Consider the following 19807-nt stretch of genomic DNA (forward strand, 5'->3'; position numbering starts at 1 on the left):
TGGTGCCTGAATACTCCGACGGCGAGATAGTTATGCTTAAGCGAGTCTACCTCAGTCAAGGACAGATCTTTCTGGGGAAACTGACACAAACCTGAAAGTAACAACCAAGATCTCAGAGATACCAGACACTCCTCAATTCTGACATTCACCAATAACTAAGTACGAAGCAGCGACAATCTGACCTTTGCAGCAAAAGGAGTGGAGGTGAAAAGTGGATAAGGCTTGTTTGAAAAGTTGAGTGGGGGTCGCCCTGACATTGCACAGAAATAGCACCGATGGCGCCATGCTTGGCCCATCACTTCCTCTATCAACATTTCAGAACAATGATTGATAACCGGCTTTCTCTGGCCGATTGGCGAGATTTCCTCGAATCAGCAGCATGATTTGTATCGACTTTCATCAGCCTCCGTCATTTCGCGCCCCCGTCACGCCATGAGGAAGGCTTCTCGATCATATCAGATCTGCACAACATTCTCGCCCGAGAGATTTCTGGCTGCTGATTGCATATTGAGCTTGAGGTACGAGTGCCTCCCCTCCAAAACCCCCGCCTTGCTGACTCAAGGCCTATCCAGGCGAGCGCAGGGATCAACCATACCCCGCAGATATTGCGACAGAGTAACCGGTTAATCGGCTGGAGGGAGATGGAGAGTTCAATCAGAGTATATAACACGCCAAATGCCTGCAGGCGCTTGGCCGTGTTTGTTCTAAGAAGAAATCGTCCGAAATCGGCTATCGAGATCAAACACAATGGCTCCATCTATTGCTGAACCTGTCTCGCTTCGAGCGCCACCAAAGAGTATCCTGAAGACATCAGGTGGCCAGAACAAAGAAGGTCTTGTCGCTTATGCGGACAAGACTAAGATTGAGGATGAGTTGAAGGGAACCGGCAAATACTCCGCTGCTGCATTCCCCAACTACCTGCCCGTCTGGGACAACGAAACCGAGAGGTTGACACCACTACATTGAGTCTACATGGAACTTTCTAACCCAACACCATAGATACGCACCGCTACAGCCATTCGAGCATTATGACCATGGAAAGGATGCCGACTCGTCCTTCCCAGACCTTTTCCCTAAGGATGTAGACTATTACCATGACGAGATCACACCAACCATCGGCTCTGAGGTTAAAGGCATTCAACTAAGCCAGCTGTCGAAGGAAGGCAAGGACCAGCTTGCCCTCTTCGTCGCCCAAAGGAAGGTTGTCGCCTTCCGAGACCAGGACTTTGCCCACCTCCCGATTGACAAGGCTCTCGAATTCGGTGGCTACTTCGGCCGCCACCACATCCACCAGACCTCTGGTGCCCCCAAGGGCTATCCTGAGATTCACCTTGTCCACCGTGGTGCTGAGGACACAAGCGGCGCCGACTTCCTTCGTGGCCACACCAACTCCATCACATGGCACTCCGACGTCACCTTCGAGCAGCAACCCCCAGGCACAACCTTCCTGTACCTTCTCGATGGACCCACTACCGGCGGCGACACCCTCTTCGCCGACATGGCATCAGCATACAGGCGTCTCTCCCCTGAGTTCCGCAAGCGTCTTCACGGCCTCAAAGCCGTGCACTCTGGTGTCGAGCAAGTCAACAACAGCCTCAACAACGGCGGCATCGCCCGCCGAGACCCCGTCTCAACAGAGCACCCCATTGTCCGAACTCACCCTGTCACTGGAGAGAAGGCTCTCTTTGTGAACCCGCAATGTATGCCAACCCCACCTCTGTACAAAAACAGATGAACATAAAACTAACAAATACAGTCACCCGCTACATCGTCGGCTACAAGAAAGAAGAATCCGACTTCCTCCTCAACTTCCTCTACCAACACATCGCTCTCTCACAGGACATCCAAGCTCGTGTGAGGTGGCGAGCTGGCACTGTTGTCGTCTGGGATGTAAGTCAACCATGATCTCGTCTTACCAGGAACCCAGTCTAACAACGTCTAGAACCGCGTCGCCTGCCACAGCGCTCTCTTCGACTGGGCCGACGGCCAACGGCGTCACCTTGCGCGAATCACGCCTCAGGCTGAGAGGCCTTATGAGACGCCTTTTGACGGGTAGAGAGTGAGGCTTACTTATATGATATTTGACGAATAGCTCAAAAACAATGTACATAGATGAGCGAAAGACGGCTGCACGAGTCTGATATGCCACAACAATAATTCTTCCTACAACTGATTAAACCACTTAATAAACACCAGTAGCTCTCCTGTATGTCCAAAGTTGGATTCTCAAAATCAAGATAGCATTTCAGAAGGCGTACTGGAACATATCATGAGCCCAGAAGTTGACATTGATTTTTGAGTTCGTACGAAAACGTGCTTCAACTTTCCAGGTAAGAGAACTGATCAATATTTAAACCCTCTTAAAGCAGGTCAATTCTTTAAAGCCCAAAGACATCGTCGCGAGTAATCTCTGTTGCTGTTCACATCCAAGGATATTGGAAAAAATGTCATCTGACATTTAAGCCCTACCCTAGTTATCTACCCCGAGCCCCCGTCGTCAAGCAGAAACCATTCATCTGCCATACTTGCTACTAAAATGATATTCGGGTTTATCTATAGGATAGTGCCTCGAGTTTGTTATCCCATGTCAACCGCACCCCCTTCCTATCTCCCACATGGTACACTCAAACCCTCTCAACAAACTCACTTCTACCCACCTTCTCCTTATCAGCACCATCATCCGGCGTGCCACTCCCACTCCCAGTGCCAGGCTCAGTACCCACACCTAGTACCCCAGTAATATCTGCCGTAAGATGCCTTGTATGCCCAAACTTCTTTCTCTCCTCATGCAGCTCCTTCGAGAGCTTCACGGCACCCTGCTCCTTATTCGTGAAGAGGTAGTCGATTTCTTCCAGTGTAAGGTTTGCAGTCTCGGGGTAGCAGAAGTAGACCAGCTAGATTTGATTCTTCCTGTTAGTATCGGGTGATATGTGGATATTAGGTCTGGGGGGTCCAGGGAGGGCTCCGTACCGGAATGAAGGCTAGATTCGTGCACATGAAGACCAGATAAGCCTTGTAATGCAGTCTGTTAATAAGGACTGGACTGAGCTGCACTACAACGAAATTCTTACCAGGCCCAAAATCAGTTAAAAACGCGTTTTTACACCACGAGGGAGCATGCGGACTTACCCAGATCCAGTTCGACGAGATGCCGATGGCTGTGCCTTTTGTTCGCGCGGTCAACGGAAGGATTTCAGGGACATAGACCCACGGGATACAGTTAACGGACGCTCCAAAAGCGAACATGTAAATGAAGAAGAAAGCAATGGAGGCTGAAGAGGTGGCTTGCTCATTGGCCTTGCCCTTGAAGCTGAGCAAGATTGAAACCATCATCATGCAAAGACCGAGAACAAGAGAGCCCCACATCATGGGTGCTCGACGACCGACACGATCGACAAAGAAAGTTGGGAACAGACTGCCTAGCACGAACATGATCTGGACGCAACCACCGATAATCAGTGAAAGATTTGCGGTAAGTCCGACATTGTCACGAAGAACAGTAGGGATAAAGTAAACGATGAGATTGATTCCACCCATCTGGTTCATGAATTGCATTCCGTAACCTAAAAGAACACGGCGGCCGGTTTGGACATTGTCGCGCTTGAGAACGTTGCGCCATTTGTATTCGCCGTTCTTGCGTTCTACGGCAAGCGCCTCGAGGACTTCGTTTTGCTCAGCTTGGATCTTGGGATCGTCTTTTGGGAGGCCGTAGACATCGCTGAGGATTTGGAGGGCTTCTTCATTGCGGCCTTTTTGGTATAGCCAGCGGGGGGATTCGGGGACGCCGAAGACGAGGATTATGACGATCTATATGATCATTAGTGCGGACTTGTGATGTGAAGGGACTTGATACTCACGATTGCGAAAATCATCTGGCATGAAATGGGTAGCCTCCAAGCGATTTGTCCGCCAACGAAGCTCATTCCGTAGTCGAAGAAATAGCTGCGAATGTTAGTGATTGCAGCGTTATAGGGTGAAAAAATAGTCCTACCTGATGACGATGCCTACACCAACAAGTAGGGGCTCACTGCAGACTAACTTTCCTCGCTTCGACGCCTCGCAGAGTTCGGCCTGCCACATTGGAACAGTTGATGTCTCAATGCCGGTGCCGATACCGCACACAAAACGTCCAACCATCATATGGGGCACACCATAAGCCGAAGTTTGAAGGGTTGCTCCAATCTAGTTGTGTTAGAGCTTAAAACAGCCGAATGTGCGCAAGTACTTACAATCACCCACACCATAGCTAGCCACATGGCGCGTCGTCTACCGAGCTTGTCCGCGATGACAAAGTTCACAACACAGCCGGTGAAACAACCGAGGTTATAGATCGAGACAATGATGCCCATCAGACTGTCGCCTGGGTGGTCCATGTGTTCGAGGAAATCTTCGTTCTCGACGATACCGGAAAACACGCCTTGGTCATAACCTGTACAGCGACAACACGTTAGAACATCGTACCTCACTCCATAAATGTGATCATACCAAAGAGAATAAAGGCCATGCCACAGGCAGCCCAGATGGCAGCCTGGAGCGGGCGCCCTGTGCCGAACATGTTGAGTTTCACCATTGTGGAGGTTGAGTATGGAGGAGAATGTGGGGAGCAAGGAAATGTGGGGGAATACAGGGAACAGGGTCTTTATATGGTTTCTCAGACTCTGCATGGTAAGACTGGGCAGGACCCTCTTTCCCCATGTATGACGAGATGGGAGTGAATCTGGGGTGCGTCAATCCGGAGCAAGGGAAAGCCACAGCAGGGTTACCCCAGATTCCCCAGCTTCCTCAATCCCAACCGAATGCGGTATGTAGAGCCACACATTTCCCTCAGGAACCAGGGATCAGCAATGATAGGCCACAATTCAACCAGTAGGAAGAATTGCGTGGAGAATCACGAGCCGTGCAAAAGTTAGACGCAAGCTAAAACCCCAGAAAATGACTCAAGCGGACACGATGGTACCACCGCCACTCACCTCATCCACGGCCGGCAGACAGAAATGAGGGGAAAAGTCGGTGTTCCCCCGAGACACGCTCTTTCCTGTTTAGGGAATTTAGCCGGCGGCTGACCACGGCAATTTTCACCTCTTGCGATCAACCTCACTCGCTGCACGACTGCGCTTTCGTCTGAGACTGCAGGAAACATGTTTGACCTCGAACCGGCCCCAAAGCGGCCCCGACTCGAGCACCACTCTTCTTCTTTCGACCACCCCCGCTCTCCACTGCCTCTTCCCTCTGCATCAACCCATCAAGATCCTACCAACTTCGCATCTCCTCATCCCGCCAATGATCCCTTTCAGTCTTCTCCAGGGAGCTGGCAAGATGGCTTCACACAGGATCCCGGTTTCCTGGCCTCGCATGAGGAGTTGCGTACCATCCTCTTCTCACTTGCGAACTCCGCCGCTCCAACGCGAGCAAGTAGCCCAGAGGCCGGAAAGAGGGACTTAACAACATCGCCCTCCTATCAACAGAGCTACGAACGGGGTTTATTGCCTACACAGATTCCCAAATCGCCGCTTTCGAGCCGAAAGAGAATCGAGTATCTGAAGAACTACGTTGCGGAAATCGCGCCTTGGGTAAGTAGGAGAGGCAGGCTCTCTAGCTAACAAAAAGCTAACCATCAACTTGCGCTGCAGCTGGATATGTTTGATTCAAACTGCACCTTCCGCCAGCAGCTTCCGGCTCTCTCACACTCATTCCCCGCCCTCTCCTACGCAATCCTCGCCATCTCCGCTCGGCAGATGGAGCGCAAGTCAGGAATCCAAGACTGGTACGACAGTTTAGAGCTCTATCAAGAGGCAATCCGGCTTCTCAGCCCGCTTCTTCAAGTTCGGGACCCCAAGATAGTTGCCGCTTGCGTAGTGCTTTGCTGTCTCGAAATGATGTCTGCTAGGGCGCAGGATTGGCGTCGACATTTGGAGGGCTGTGCGGCATTGTTTGAGGCGAGTGGGATACACGGGCTTTGCGGGGGTCTTCTCCAGGCGGTGTTTTGGTGCTATGCTAGAATGGGTGAGTTTCTTTTCTCAAGCTTTCATTTATTTTTCCCTGTGCCGTTGGACGTTTCTCGCCCCCTGTGGGCTTTCACTCCCTTATGTCATGGTTGGCTGAGACGCATAGATCTCTGCGCGGCGTTGATATCTGATTCGACGACAACGACGGTTCTCCATCCCTCCAAATGGCTCCCAATGGGGTGCCAGGAAGAGGACGCTTATCGGCTGTTCAAAGAAGTTCGCTCTCCCGACATGCACGCAAACTACGCCGTCTACCTGTCTGTCAAAACGACCGAACTTATTCATAATAGAACTTCGTACATCGAACTCGGCGAACAAAACGGGTGTACAACTGAGGTCTTTACAGCCCGTTGGTCAACCCTGTGGAACGATCTTCAAACATGGCTGGATGATCGACCGTCTGAACTTCTTCCTGTACAAACAATCGCCCGCAAACCGTTTCCACATATTCTCTTCGTCCATTGGGCCGCTATCTCGTCTAACCAACTATATCACACGGCTTGCATATTATTACTCAAAATGATGCCCAGAGGACTTCAGTTACCTCGCTCACCCACTCTATCCCTACTATGGCACGCACGCCGCATTTGTGGTATATCACTGAGCAACAAGCACCAAGGATGTCTGAACAACGCAATTCAACCACTTTGGATCGCGGGGCGCTTGTTTAGCCACGCTTCTGAGCATGAGCAGATTATCAAGATCATCCGGGATATTGAGGCTGAGACAGGCTGGGGAACCTGCTGGCGAATTCGCGATTTGGAAGAGGCGTGGGGGTATGGCAAGCCATCAGGATCAGTCCGCCATGTCGCCTCTTCTTTGAGCAATCCCTACCCACTACCTGGTCCAGTGAGCTGACCCGATCAACGAAGACACGACACCTGGAAAATGATCACTAGACCTTTCATGTCCCTTGCGACTAAACGATATCGCCTTAAATGTTCCATCTTCTCGAGAACAGCAAAGCTCCTTGTGCGCATCGTCCTGAAGATCATACGCCCTGTTCCGAGCCTTCGGTCCTTGGATGTAGACTCTTCATAGTTTCTTTAGACTCGGCGCCCTCGACAGGGAGGTATTAGCGTCGCGATGACAATCGAGGACGGTTTCATTTTGCTGGAACTTCTCTACATGAGCACCTCATTGCCCCGAGCGCAGCAACAGAACGAAGCCAATTTTTGCTCTCATCTATATATCATTATCCCGCTTGGAAGTCCGTCCTATTATCGAGTCTACACCGCAATTTCGACGTTTGCGGAAGTTACTCCTGAGAGCTACGACCCAAGTCGCTTGACTACCGGTACTATCTCCGATACACTACTCTCAAGTCTCGCAGCATGTGATCCTTCACCGGGGCTATCCTTCGTCAACACAGATCAGCCCCTTTCGCCCCTTAAGCACCGACCAAGCCAAGCATTCTATTCGCCGACGTCTCTTCAGTCTCAGTATGCTACTTACTTGCTGGGGCTTAGGCATAAGATCAGGTGACCGTTGACGAAGTCAGTTAAGGGAATGAGGGAGTGGGTAAGGGTTGCCGAAAGAGAAGGCGACATGGCGTAATGACCCCTTTGGTCCAGAGCAGAGGTTGGAAGAACTAAGCCTTCCTTCAACATTCGTTGACGACCTAATCTCGGCAAAAAAAGACACGAGATAAATGGTTCGACTATTATCTGTCCCATATATACATACATACGCTCTTTGTGAGCTTGAATAATGGCTATGGTAGCCATTCAGATCGTGTCTATATGCATGAGGTATACACATAGTTTCCGGGCCTCATCAGGTCCTTGATAAGACCTGAGTCCGCCTTCCGGCCTCCAGAATCAGATAAATGTTCATTCTCCTTGATCCATCCGTTCCCTACACGATATAACCCCACGCTGAGCATGAATACTGGCATCTCGTAAGATTCTCGTTGATCAGAGCGTCCACACGGTAATTAAGAAACTCGAGGAGCTGATGAGAGCAAACTCTGTCATGACCAGGAAGCTGCCAACTGGCGAGTCTTCCAGTTAACCCATGTCACAACCACCGAAGGAGCTTCTGTGATAAGTGGGCGGAAGGCATTAAGACCCCTTTGAAGGGAGCCTTTATTCCTCCTAGTGGCTATTCATAGCCAGAACGGCGCTTTCTGTTAGTGATCCAGCCACTTCGAAGTAGAGAGACGCAAACCACGCGGCTCATTCTGAGGGCATGTAGACCCCCGCAGTCAATCAATATCTGATGGCACTTTTTTTCTTGTTTACTTGAACCTGCGTGTCGGGAAGTTCATTCCACCCCATCAAGAAACGACCATTCCTCACGCAACTGCGAAAGATACTCGCCTACACTCCAGCCCGTGAGGGCGTGGATACTCTCGAACCCCGTCACGATCTCGACCTGCTGTGTCTCGTGAGTCATATGTTTTGCCGCGAGGAGGAACGACGCAAGCAGGCAGGGATCCCAGCATTCGGGGCGATCGTTATTCAACGCGATACCGCAGACTCGTTGCGCGTGCCATAATGTCGATAGCACAGCCGAGTGCTGGTGATGATGATGATTTAGCAGCGCTGTCCGCGGTTTACATTCTAGCATGAGGAGCATTGCGGTGTGGTAGAGCTGGTTGCAGAGGGCGCCTGCGCCGTTCGTGAAGAGGAGCAAGGGGAACTCGCTGCCTGGGTTCAAGGTTTTGGTTGTGTCGTTGTTGAGCTCGATTTCGACCATTGGTTGGAACTCTTGCGGGCGGAGGAAGTGCCATTCTGTGAGTTCTTCGAAGATTTGGAGCCAGCTGCCCTGCATGGGGAATTGGGGTTCTTGGTCTTGATGGTGGTAGGCGTGTAAGGCTTTGCCGCAGAGCCAGAGGAGGACTTGGGCGTAGTGGTTGACTCTTGTTTGGGTGTTTTCTGCGCGGGTGAGGAGGGCGAAACTGGGTAGAGGGAGGTTTGGGAGGGGGGTGCGGAGGGGGGTGTTGTTTGCGAGTGATTTGCCTATATCTGTTGTGATAGTCTTAGCATAATTGTTTCCACCATTGAAATAATACCATGGCATACCTATTCGCAAGAACATCCAATACACCGCAGCCTCCATGCTAGAGCCGTATGCACTATGCACCAGACTCTGCAACTCAGTATAGTTGCTGTTTGGATTTCTTTTCGCCCAAGTTCCTGCAACGTCCGAGACAAGACCCCGTAACTCTTCGAACACACTGATTGATGCGGCTTCCGTAAAGTTGTGAACTTCGGATTTGAACTGGTTCGGGGATACCACCGCATCCTCGAAACGAACACCTGACGCCGTTTCACGCCCTTCAGACTGCTGATGCAAGCATGTTTCGGAAAGTGATAGGAGCGCAGAGAGTAATCGAGGTGAGGTGGAGTTGACGGCTGTTTGGAGGGCTGTGATACCGAAGGGGTGAGATAGGTCGTGGATATCCAGCTTGAGACAATGTCAGCAATAAGCAAGCCATGCAAGGAAAGGTTAAATACCCAGGGTGCGACACCATAGCGATAGTTCTGCAAGAGTTTCATCTTCCTTGAGTCAGAAATCGAATCCGCGTTCACGTGCGCTCCAGATATAGAGTTGTTCACAGCTCCAAAGTTCAGGGCTGGCTGCGCACTTGGCGTCGGAGCACCCAGTATTCCATCTATAAATCCAGGCGAGATGACGTCTCCGCCTGTATTCGTAGCTGAGCCGCCTATCATCCTGCGCGTGTCCACGGCAAGTGGAGTGTGGATCGTTCCTCCATCTTCGACGGCGTTCAATATGGTAGATATAGGAATCGAGTCAGACGCAGCCGGCTGAGTGCCTAAAGCGAGGAGACCCTGTACGGCGAATTCATCTTTTGTGCTGAACCTGTTGGAGGAAATTGGAGATTGCGGCGGCAAAGGCGTGCTTGACATCGGAGGTGTAGGGGAAGACTGTGGGAGGTGTTCGGAGAGAGTTTCAGCATCGATGGATAATGGATCTTCATTAACGAACTGTGCGTGGCCGCAAGGTACTTTTAGCACTGCTCATTTATACGCAAGGGTGCATCGAGAATACCCACCTGAATTTTGCCATAACTGGCTCTCCTGTTAACGGGGGCCTGGATTTCACCTGCCGTCACAGTAAAAGTATTCTTCGGAAGAAAGGTCACTTGTACGCCGTAATTGCAGTCAAAGTTCTTGTCGATACAATTTTGGCACTGTGGCTTAAGCTCGTCGCATTTCCGGCGCCTTTTTCGACACCGCAGGCAGCCTGTTCTGCATCGCGTGAATTTCGCAGTAGAGCGAGAGTCATTGTCGTTGTCGTTGCTCGTTGACACTGAGTCTGCCATGATGACGGATCGGCCTCGGCCGACCACCCCTAGAAGACAGCGAGGCTAGTGGCAATGACCCCTAAAAGACAGCGAGGTTAGTGACAGTGAGATATATCAGAAAGCCATTGGGAGGAGGCGGGGACGGAGAGCTGGACTGGAGAGAAGAGGTGAACTCCGAGTTAGGAAGCGCAGGTGGACCTCCCATGCAACTGGGGGAATTCTTAGCGTGGGCCTGCGCTTCGGATTGCCTGTTTGGGAACTCCGCTTCCCCAGATTTGCTTGAACTCAGAGCTCTTGATCAGTTCAGCATCAGAGACTATGGTAGTAGGAACTGAACCTCTTTGATGTTGCCTACAACTTAGCTAAGACTATTTTGATTCCTATTGGCAAACTGCTGTCCTTGGCTCAATGAAGGCTGGATATGGTCACATTGTTTGGTAACTTCGAATTGCTGAACGACGAGCTGAGCTAGACAGCATGTCTCAACCACCGATTAAGACTAGCTAGGTAGCCTGCAAAGAGTACGTCTTCAAAGTGACTTTACTTAGGGATTTTCCACTCCTTCTCCTCCCCTTGCCCCTCAACCCAAGGATAAACCGCCTCCCACAACGCCCTAATCTCCCCATCACCCAATCCCACAATCTCCTCCCAAATATTCTCATCAGCGTACTTGAACCATATCAAGAACGCCACGACAATAAAGTCCGCATACCCGGGTTTTTCCCCCTCAATAAATGGCCCCGTCTTCCCCGTCTTCCCCTTCAACATCACCACGAGAGGCGCCGCCTCCTTCTTCATCTTCTCAATCATACTCCTTACCTCCTCCTTATCAGTCGGGGCAACCTCGGCAAGCGGCTTGCCAAACATGACAGTTCGAGTCCGGATAAAAAATTCCTGTCCCCGAGGGTCGAGGATCTTCACAATGGCAGGAATTATGTAGTTATACCCGGCAGAGCCTACAGCGACCATAACCTTGTTCACCGCCACTGCAAGTGCGTAGCTGGCGTCTCCGGAAGGGAATATGGGCTTCTCGGGGTATTGCTCTTCCAAGTGGCGAGCGATGGGGAGGGAGTCCATGATTGTTCCTGATTCAGTTGTGATTGCGGGAAGCGTGTAGTCTGTATGGGCCGTGCCTTTGGCGTGGGGTGGGACAGACAGGCTGTTGAGAAGGGGCGCAATATCAGGGTATGTGACGTAGGTCTGTGTGTATGGGATTCCTTTGAAGTTTAGGATTATCCTGGTTTTGAGTGTGTTGGGGGACCATGCTTTTGAGGGTCCTGTACGGGGGGAGGATGTTAGCTTGGTGTTGACGTTGCTGGATTGAGAAACCCATACCTGGTACGACCGACAAGATATCGAAAAAATGAATTGTGGCTTTTTGTGACATGGTGAATATCACTCAATCTCGAGTTCTCAAGGTTTTTTTTTTCTTTCACAGTGGTGTTAGAAGGGTAGTCGTCTTCTCCGCCCAATATATACCTCCGTCGGAGTCCCGAGTACCAAACTCAGATCTCGGAAACTTGATTTATCAGCCGTTCCTCAGGATACGACACGACCAGTAACCCAACACATCTTGCGCTCGTATGCGTATCACAGGTTAATCAAACCTCCCAAGCTCTATCTCACTCCGAGTCGGAGCTCGATTGCCTCGATTAAACTCCGACGTGAGGTGCATATGGATAGCTTCACCATTAGTTACCCCGCACGGAATGTCTTCGTCTCGTTTCAAGTCCGACGACATCTGATAATGCTCATCAAATTGAGATAGCTAACAATCCAAGGAGCCTCCTTTATGGCATGGAGGGCTCAGCAAGTGGCTACCCTCTCATGAGGTGTCGCATGCCCAGCCTCCAGCCTTCAGCCCGCTGATCGATCTTGCGTCTCATGCCGAGACACACAACGCACCATGAGTGGAGCCAGCCCTGCGCACCTTCAGCTGTCGAGGAATCTCTCAGCCTAGAGTTCTGATTTTCTTTTGAACATCTTCCATTCCCACTCATAGCAATACTCTAAAAAGTGAAAGGCTTCTATCTACATTCAGCCTCTCCGAAACGGCCGAGATTGACAGCTACACCCCGCGTTGTCAACAAAGCCCCGCTCCAACCACCACTGCCTTATCGGTACAATTTTCCACCGTGCGGAGACAGCTCTTCCACCATGGCGACCGTCGACGAAGTGACCGCACAAACGGGCCAAATCGCAATCGATCCCTCTGCCCAAGCATTCGCAGCGAAGCCCATCACCGCATTTTCGCCCTCGTTCAAAGCCCGCCTAGATCAGGTCTACAAGTCGTTGGCCGATTCAAAATCCAATTTCCTTAACGACATCCAACGCGATGCCCATAGCTCTGAGACTACAAATGCGGATCCACTAAGTTCCCTGGCGGCGTTTCATGCCTACATGGCCGGTCCTGCAGCTTCTGCATTGCGTCCTGCAAGCCAGCCGGATATTTCTGCGCCGATCAGCGATTACTTTATCTCCTCCAGCCACAATACGTACTTGACTGGGAATCAGTTGTATAGTGATGCAGCGGCGAAGGCTTACACGGATGTGAGTTTGCGCTCAATAAAAAGCTCTAGGCGTCTTTTGGTTATCGAAGCAAACAGCTAATGGATGCAGGCTCTACTAGATGGGTGCAGATGCGTTGAGATCGACGTCTGGGATGGCGAACTTGATTCTGATAGCGAAGACGGAACTAGTGTCTCAAGCTCAGATGATGAGAAACCGAGTAAACCGAAGGAATTGAAGAACAGCGTCAAATCTAAATTCGGTAGCATTTTGCGCCGCAAGTCAAAGTCACCCGAGAAGCCAACTGATAGAATAAGTGAGAAACAGAGCGAGAAGCCAGCAAATGAGCGCAAAACTTCCGAGGCTGCCAAAGTAGGGCCATTAAAACCGGAACCACAGGTTCTGCATGGTCACACTCTCACCAAAGGCACAACGTTCCGCGAAGTCTGCTATGCTATCCGAGATAGTGCTTTTGCTGTGAGCGACCTCCCTGTTATCGTCAGTCTCGAAGTGCACGCCAGCTTCGAGCAGCAGGAGACCATGGTGGAAATCATGGAAGATGCATTTAAAGGGCTTCTGATCGAGATTACGCCAGAGATGGAAGCCCTGGAGGCCATGCCACCGCTAAGCGACTTGAAGAGGAAGATCTTGCTGAAAGTGAAGTGGGTGCCTCCGTCAGCCGAAGGTCAAGACGATGGAGACGACAAGACGGATGATCTGGAGCAGCTGGCGCAGACCAATTCAACTGCATCGCAGCCTCCCCAGAAGCCGGCGAAGATCCTACACACTCTGAGTAGGCTTGCTGTGTTTACCAAGGGCTTCAGCTTCAAGCAATTCTCCCAACCCGGTACGTTCTAACCACATCCATACCCGCAAGCAAGTTGCTGACTCCCAACAGAAGCAAAAGTCACCGGCCACGTCTTCTCCCTCTCTGAACGCGCCGCCCGCCAAGCCGACGAAAGATTCAGCAAAGAGCTCTTCGAGCACAACCGGAAACACTTCATGCGCGTCTACCCCTACGGCCTCCGCGTCAACTCATCAAACCTCGACCCAACCTTCTTCTGGCGCCGCGGCGCCCAAATCGTCGCCCTAAACTGGCAAAACGCAGACAAGGGCATGATGCTCAACCAAGGCATGTTCGCCGGCGAACAGGGCTGGATCCTCAAGCCGCAGGGCTACCGAAGCACAGAACCCGAGGCTGCGCCTATACCTCGTCACACGGTCGACCTATCCATTGAAGTTCTGGCAGGCCAAGAACTCGCACTTCCACCTGGTGATAAAAACGAGAAAGGGTTCAAGCCTTATGTTGCTTGCTATTTGCACGTGGAGACACCCGAGGATGCGCCAAATCCGAAGGGCGACGATAGTACGGACTCTGAGAAAACGAGCTACAAGCGTGTTGTCAAGGCTGGGGAGGGGTCGAATCCGGACTTCGGAGGGCAGAAGATTGTCTTCCCAACATTGGCTGGGGTTGTGGAGGAATTGACATTTGTAAGGTTTAAGGTTAAGGATGATGAGATCGGCAGAGATTCGTTGGCTTCCTGGGCTTGTATCCGCCTTACCAGGTTGCAAGAGGGATATCGTGTTATCAGGCTGTTTAAGGCTGATGGGTCTCACTCCGGTGGATTCTTGCTCGTTCGCATAACGAAGACTGTTTCATAGACTATTAACATCCACAACGTCTATTCATATGAATTCAAACACTAAAGTGCCTCAAATTCTCAGTACCGCTCAAATGAGGTCTACTCCCCTCTCATTACCCGATGTTATCATCCTTTCATAGAACAACACTCTCGAAGTCCTCCAGCTCGTCCTCACGCTCCTCAATCGAGTACCGAAAATCTTCAGCGCTCTCCTCTCAACTGGACTTGAAACTCTCCGCACCCTCTCTCACCTCAAGATACCGCTCCAGCTGCTCCCAACTAATCACTTTCCCTGCCTCTGAGAGCGGCTTGCGCGCCATAATGTGGGCTAGCCCCCTAATGATGCTGTTGACATCAGGGGAAATGTGGTACTGGATTGGGAGGGAAGGTCAGTTCTGGCGCTTGGGGCTAAGCTTATCCTAGAGCATGGGTACAGAGGTAGTCTTCTTAAGAGGCAAGGGGTAGGTGAGTTAAGGAGGTAGATTGTAGGTCGTTTGTCGGCTGAAAGATGATTCAATTGGGCCGGCGCAATCGAAAGGACGATATTTATATATACATATATTTATTTTGAGCTATGATTTAGCATTCAAGATTCAGAGCGTGATAAGGATTAGAAAAGAATGGGCTTTTCGCGATAGTTATTCAGGGTCTTTACATAATTGTATGTTGAATATATCTTGGTGTTCAATTTGTGCCTACTACTCAATCTTATAGAGGTTATAGTACTATGCGGCAGGTGTTCTCCGGGGGCTCAGCGTACCGAGGGTGAGAGGCCAGCCTTTGCTAGAAACCTGTTGGAAACCAATGCAATAATGAAGAATAGGACCTTCAAGGTATAGCTTTTGCACTTTCTCCCGAAGAACGCCGAGAGATCTTGCCTACGGTTGCTTAAGGATAATGCCTTCGGCTACTACAAGCGACCTCAGGGATTTGTTGTTCTCAATTGGCTTGTTTGGAAATCGAAAGTATGGAGTACATGTGACATAAAATACAGTTAAATGTAGATCCCGGAACTTATACAAAATTGATGCTCCTTGAACCAAAATGCGCCTTAGCAACATATGCAATTACAGACCGCGCAAGAAGTTGTCCTCGCGGATGGCCTTTCTCCGCGCCACTCTGGCACTCTTTTTAATCTCAGCCCGTTTGTCAAGACTCTCTGCCGCCTCTGTGATCGGGTCGGGGGCTTCTCCGGTGCGGTTGTAGGGCGCGGGGGTCAGATCTGTTGCCTGGTGATGGACTGGAATGACGGGAGGTAGCTTAGACTGGCGCTCAGCCATACGACGATCATATTTCTTGCGTTGCGCTTTGTTTAGAGCTGAAAGAACGTTAGCATGATTGGTTCCACCTTACTGCAAAGCCAGAGACATACTGCTTGGGTCCACGCCGCCCTTCTTAGCGGACTTTGATGATTCATCGAGCAACGACCACAACCACTCGGGATATTCTGAGTCCTCCAGCGCAACAATATCGGGCTTGTTCTTGAAGTAATTGAGGCCGTAGAGTGGTGTTCCAGGGGCGCAAGAGCTCGGGGGACGCTCGGTCGATTTGGCGGCCTTTGAAGGCTTTGTGGGATCGACATCGACGTGAACACCTTCCGGCGTGCTCAACGGTTGCGAGACACCAGGCGTAGCGGAGGAGATAGCGGAGGGAATCGTGATATCGCCGCCAATGGGCTGGCGAGGCTTAGGAGCAGGAGGAGCTGCGGAGACCGTGGGCTTTCCATCGCTGTAGCTGCGAAATTGCACTGTTCGGCTGGCGGCCCATGAGGAGGAAGTGAGGGTCTGCGATTGTAGTCGGTTCAATACGCTGGACCGGCAGCGTTGGCAAATCATCTTCATCGTGGTATGCTGAGAAATGGGTGAGTTGGTGAACGCGACTGAATCATGTCCAGAAATCTGCGGATGAAATTGATGCCAAGCCGGAGGTGCCGCACGTGATGTATAAGAGCCCACACGTGACCGCACATCTAGTTTCCTTTTTAGGCCGAGCTGTCGACCATCAACTTCACCTCTTCCCCATAGCTATTTTGCGTATCCTTTTAACGAAGTCGGCCGGCTGGTAATATCTACGCAGATGAAGAAATTCCTACAGCTACCTTGGCTTGAAATGGTCAAAACACTGAGCTAACCTACGAGGCATCCATGGACCGCGGCAAGCAACAATGCGCGTCGAAGAACGTGGGTACCCTGGCTTTCAATCTCTCTTCAAGGGGCACATGCTCTGAAGACGGCAGCTCCTCGCGAAACTGATATACAGGCTATGGCTTGCCTGGATAAATGAGGGTTAGGCTGCTTAGCAGCAACGTGGCTAGGGTTTCTTCACACCTACACGGACGTCCTTGCCTTGTCCAGGAGCCAGCGATGTATCATCAGCACGCCGGCAGTACGGAGTAATACGGCACACACACCAGATGACGTGCACACCGCTCTCCGACTAAGCCTCCTGCAGGTTTATGCAGGTCTTATCGTCTTCTGTCTGGGAATTTGTTAGTCTGCATCCGCAGCCGGTATCGTGCGTGCTTCAGGAGTGCAATCCTTGCTGAAACCGACCCTGCTTGAGGCTTGCAGTCGCGCAGGTGTGATCTTTCCCGGCATCACAGAACCCGGAATCCTCCAGGATCTGGTCAAAGAAGCTTCGTCATTCTAGTGTGGACTCCTAGGTCTCGGGTCCAGATCGATGACCAATCCCTTGCTATATCTGATGGGCTGTTATCCGTCACATGGATGCTGTCCCTGGATGACGCCAGGCCGAGGAGCCCAGCTTGCTTCTTGGACCAGGAACTACCCCAGAGCCACCTGCAGAGATCACCGCCAAGTGCCTTTTCAAGCCACACACCCTACAAGTCTGGTTGATCAGTCCCTGATTACCGGAAGCGTATCTTTCGATGCCCAGCAGGCTGCTCGGTATTGCGCTTGTATCAGTTGACCGCGCTTTTTGTGCCAATCAAAAAACACGTAGTATGCCCACCATCAGATTGCACCAATTTCAGCAACATAGTGCATCTACACACAATCCAAGGGTCCAGTGACGTTCTTCCTGACCCTGACTGTGAACCTCGCCTGCCTGTGTTGGGCAGCGGATGATGCACGCAGAGTGACAGCAGCAGCAGAGCATGCATGTGATCATCTGCTGCAAGGGAAAGATTGGATAGCAATATGCAAGGAATCCTCTTTGTGCTCACACTAGAGGAGCGCAATCCTTGCTACGAAACGCAGGAAGAACGTTGATCACATTTATCTATTAGGCTTCCGAGACACTCCAGCATTCTTTTACACATCTCAAAATTTGACGGGCTATTCCATGATCCGACAATGAATAATGAATTCTGTTTCCTTGACCGAACTTAGGCTAACAGACAAATCACAGGGCTATACACAAAAGCTTTTCACTATTAGGCTATTACGGATATACAACGCATCTGCAACACGACCAGGCTTCAACAACAACAAATGCAAATATACAACAATGATGTCGAACGTGCTTGAAAGAAATATAGTCTCTATCATGCACAGAAAAGACAGACAAAATAAACCTCCAAACGCCAATTATACCTATGCGCACATTCAGCATCTTGATCAGGAGGATCGACTGACTTCCAAGAACTTACACAGACTGCCACAGGCATCTGTGAGGGTCTTTTCAGTCTTCCACTGGAGCTCTTGCTGCGACCTGGCGGCAACCGCCACGCATGAACCGACGTCTCCGGGACGGCGAGGGGCTGCCTTCACTGGGATACGCTTGGAAGAGACGCTCTCCATAGTGTCCACGACCTCCATCACGGAGTGTCCGCGTCCAGTGCCCAGGTTGAAGGCACGGAAGTTCTCAACCAGCTTCCTTTCGCTTGCAACGTCGAAAGCTGCAATATGACCTCGGGCTAAGTCGGTAACGTGGATGAAGTCACGGACGGCAGTGCCATCTTCAGTCTCCCAATCAGTGCCAAACATCTGCAACTCCTTGTACTCCCCTGTCATTACTTTCACCACGACAGGGAGGAGATTCGTGGGCGTCTGGCGTGGATCCTCTCCGAGCAAACCCGATTCGTCGCAGCCAATTGGGTTAAAGTACCGCAGCGCTACGATCGTCCACTCTGGATCGGAAGCTGCAAGGTCTGCTAAGATCGCCTCGCACATCCATTTGGTGCGCCCATACGGGTTCGTAATCCCGGTGCATCCGGCTTTGACGGTTTGGCCATTTCCATCAGCACCATAAAAGACTTCATCTTTGTGAGCGCAAAGCTCCTCTTTGAGTGGAAGTCCAGAAGTGGCCAGCGTGCCGTAAACGGTGGCAGAGGAAGAAAAGATGAACGTTTTGATTCCGTACTCGCCCAATGTTGAGGCAAAATCGATGAGACCACTGACGTTGTTGGAATAGTACTTCAATGGGTTCCGGATGCTTTCTTCAACCGCTTTATAAGCAGCGAAGTGGATGACACCAGAGATCTTGGACTTTGGAGAGCCCCATCTGGACTCGATCTGGTACTGGTCAAGGAGCTCCCTCAGAGCGGCGGTGTCCCGGTAGTCGTGGCGGTCCAGATGCAGGGCTGGCATTTGCGTTCCCTGCTCGTCATGATGTTTCTGCGCCAGAACTTTGATGCGGTCGAAGACGTCTTCGAAAGAGTTGCTGAGATTATCGATCACAATGACGTTGTAGCTTGCCTTGAGCAGCTCCAATGTTGTGTGACTTCCGATAAAGCCGAGGCCGCCAGTGACCAGGATGTATTGACGAAGAGGGAAGTTACGCAGCAACTCCTCCAGGTTTCCGTCAAACAAAACCGAAGACTGCGTTGCTGGTGTGTCCACGCATATCGGAGAGCAGGGCTCCGCAGGGGAACTTGCGTCCGACTGTCGAGGACTGTCCATGATTGAGAAGAGAGACGGATATGAATCACAACCAAGTGGCACAAGCAGATGCGGTTAATCAAGATGCAAGAAATGCAACAGAAAGTGAGGAGATTTACCCAGTCAAACTTGAACTGGTGTGAGTGACTCGAGGTCGGTCACCCAGGTTTATACTTCGCCAAAAGCGAGGGCCTGCACAGTGTCCGGGGTCTTTTCGATGTAACCGCGACGGTTTCGAGTCAAGTCAGGCGAAGATATCGTGATTCGTGACTCGCCTATTTACAAACAGCGCATCGACTGTCGAAAGCGAATGACTGCAAGCACGGTAAGAAAGAGTTGGCCGAGATCGAGTCTGGACGAGGGAAAAAAAAAGGAAACAAAAGATCGAGGAAATAAATTAAGAACGTCAGCTCGTTTGCATGCAATGAGACGCGACCGAGTCTCTTTCGTCGAATTGCCCCCCGGTTGGCTAGGATCGGACGACTTCTAGGCGCCTCCACAGGATTGCAGTACGCACTACGCGCAACCCTGGGTACT

At 51.1% G+C, this 19807-nt stretch overlaps 8 protein-coding genes across 8 annotated transcripts; 3 read left to right on the forward strand and 5 right to left on the reverse strand.

Moving 5' to 3' along the window:
* Positions 1-351: 351 nt before the first annotated feature.
* On the forward strand, positions 352-2159 carry BJY04DRAFT_185973 (TauD/TfdA dioxygenase family protein). The gene is made up of 5 exons (XM_073710825.1): positions 352-518; positions 573-947; positions 1000-1700; positions 1757-1890; positions 1943-2159. Exons 2-5 carry the CDS (start codon positions 748-750, stop codon positions 2054-2056), a joined length of 1149 nt encoding a protein of 382 aa, XP_073572577.1. The 5' UTR covers positions 352-518; positions 573-747; the 3' UTR covers positions 2057-2159.
* A 383-nt stretch (positions 2160-2542) lies between these two features.
* Positions 2543-4570, reverse strand: BJY04DRAFT_226868 (putative MFS sugar transporter; the record flags this gene model as incomplete). The annotated part of the gene is made up of 7 exons (XM_073718505.1): positions 2543-2894; positions 2971-3066; positions 3130-3807; positions 3858-3942; positions 3992-4182; positions 4230-4429; positions 4486-4570. The coding sequence occupies 7 exons, from the start codon at positions 4568-4570 to the stop codon at positions 2625-2627; spliced, it is 1605 nt and encodes a 534-aa protein (XP_073572578.1). The 3' UTR covers positions 2543-2624.
* Positions 4571-5138: 568 nt separating this feature from the next.
* Positions 5139-6863, forward strand: BJY04DRAFT_216864 (putative C6 transcription factor; the record flags this gene model as incomplete). Its single annotated transcript, XM_073715872.1, has 3 exons — positions 5139-5570; positions 5631-6003; positions 6112-6863. 3 exons carry the CDS (start codon positions 5139-5141, stop codon positions 6861-6863), a joined length of 1557 nt encoding a protein of 518 aa, XP_073572579.1.
* A 1407-nt stretch (positions 6864-8270) lies between these two features.
* Positions 8271-10296, reverse strand: BJY04DRAFT_216865 (uncharacterized protein; the record flags this gene model as incomplete). Its single annotated transcript, XM_073715873.1, has 4 exons — positions 8271-8974; positions 9032-9416; positions 9467-9958; positions 10027-10296. 4 exons carry the CDS (start codon positions 10294-10296, stop codon positions 8271-8273), a joined length of 1851 nt encoding a protein of 616 aa, XP_073572580.1.
* A 397-nt stretch (positions 10297-10693) lies between these two features.
* Positions 10694-12089, reverse strand: BJY04DRAFT_34378 (uncharacterized protein). The gene is made up of 2 exons (XM_073720178.1): positions 11614-12089; positions 10694-11555 (listed from the first exon to the last, which is right to left on the reverse strand). Exons 1-2 carry the CDS (start codon positions 11663-11665, stop codon positions 10819-10821), a joined length of 789 nt encoding a protein of 262 aa, XP_073572581.1. The 5' UTR covers positions 11666-12089; the 3' UTR covers positions 10694-10818.
* Positions 12090-12228: 139 nt separating this feature from the next.
* On the forward strand, positions 12229-14499 carry BJY04DRAFT_185980 (putative phosphoinositide-specific phospholipase C). The gene is made up of 3 exons (XM_073710826.1): positions 12229-12828; positions 12898-13633; positions 13685-14499. Exons 1-3 carry the CDS (start codon positions 12436-12438, stop codon positions 14446-14448), a joined length of 1893 nt encoding a protein of 630 aa, XP_073572582.1. The 5' UTR covers positions 12229-12435; the 3' UTR covers positions 14449-14499.
* Positions 14500-15358: 859 nt separating this feature from the next.
* On the reverse strand, positions 15359-16385 carry BJY04DRAFT_185981 (mitochondrial 54S ribosomal protein mL54). The gene is made up of 2 exons (XM_073710827.1): positions 15802-16385; positions 15359-15747 (listed from the first exon to the last, which is right to left on the reverse strand). The coding sequence occupies exons 1-2, from the start codon at positions 16268-16270 to the stop codon at positions 15497-15499; spliced, it is 720 nt and encodes a 239-aa protein (XP_073572583.1). The 5' UTR covers positions 16271-16385; the 3' UTR covers positions 15359-15496.
* A 1070-nt stretch (positions 16386-17455) lies between these two features.
* Positions 17456-19436, reverse strand: BJY04DRAFT_34508 (NAD-dependent epimerase/dehydratase family protein). Its single transcript, XM_073720180.1, has one exon. It carries the CDS (start codon positions 19289-19291, stop codon positions 18008-18010), a length of 1284 nt encoding a protein of 427 aa, XP_073572584.1. The 5' UTR covers positions 19292-19436; the 3' UTR covers positions 17456-18007.
* Between the last annotated feature and the right edge of the window lie 371 nt (positions 19437-19807).

The sequence above is a fragment of the Aspergillus karnatakaensis genome, assembly GCF_047715665.1.
Source record: "Aspergillus karnatakaensis strain CBS 102800 unplaced genomic scaffold BJY04scaffold_17, whole genome shotgun sequence".
In the NCBI taxonomy this organism is placed as follows: Eukaryota; Fungi; Ascomycota; class Eurotiomycetes; order Eurotiales; family Aspergillaceae; genus Aspergillus; species Aspergillus karnatakaensis.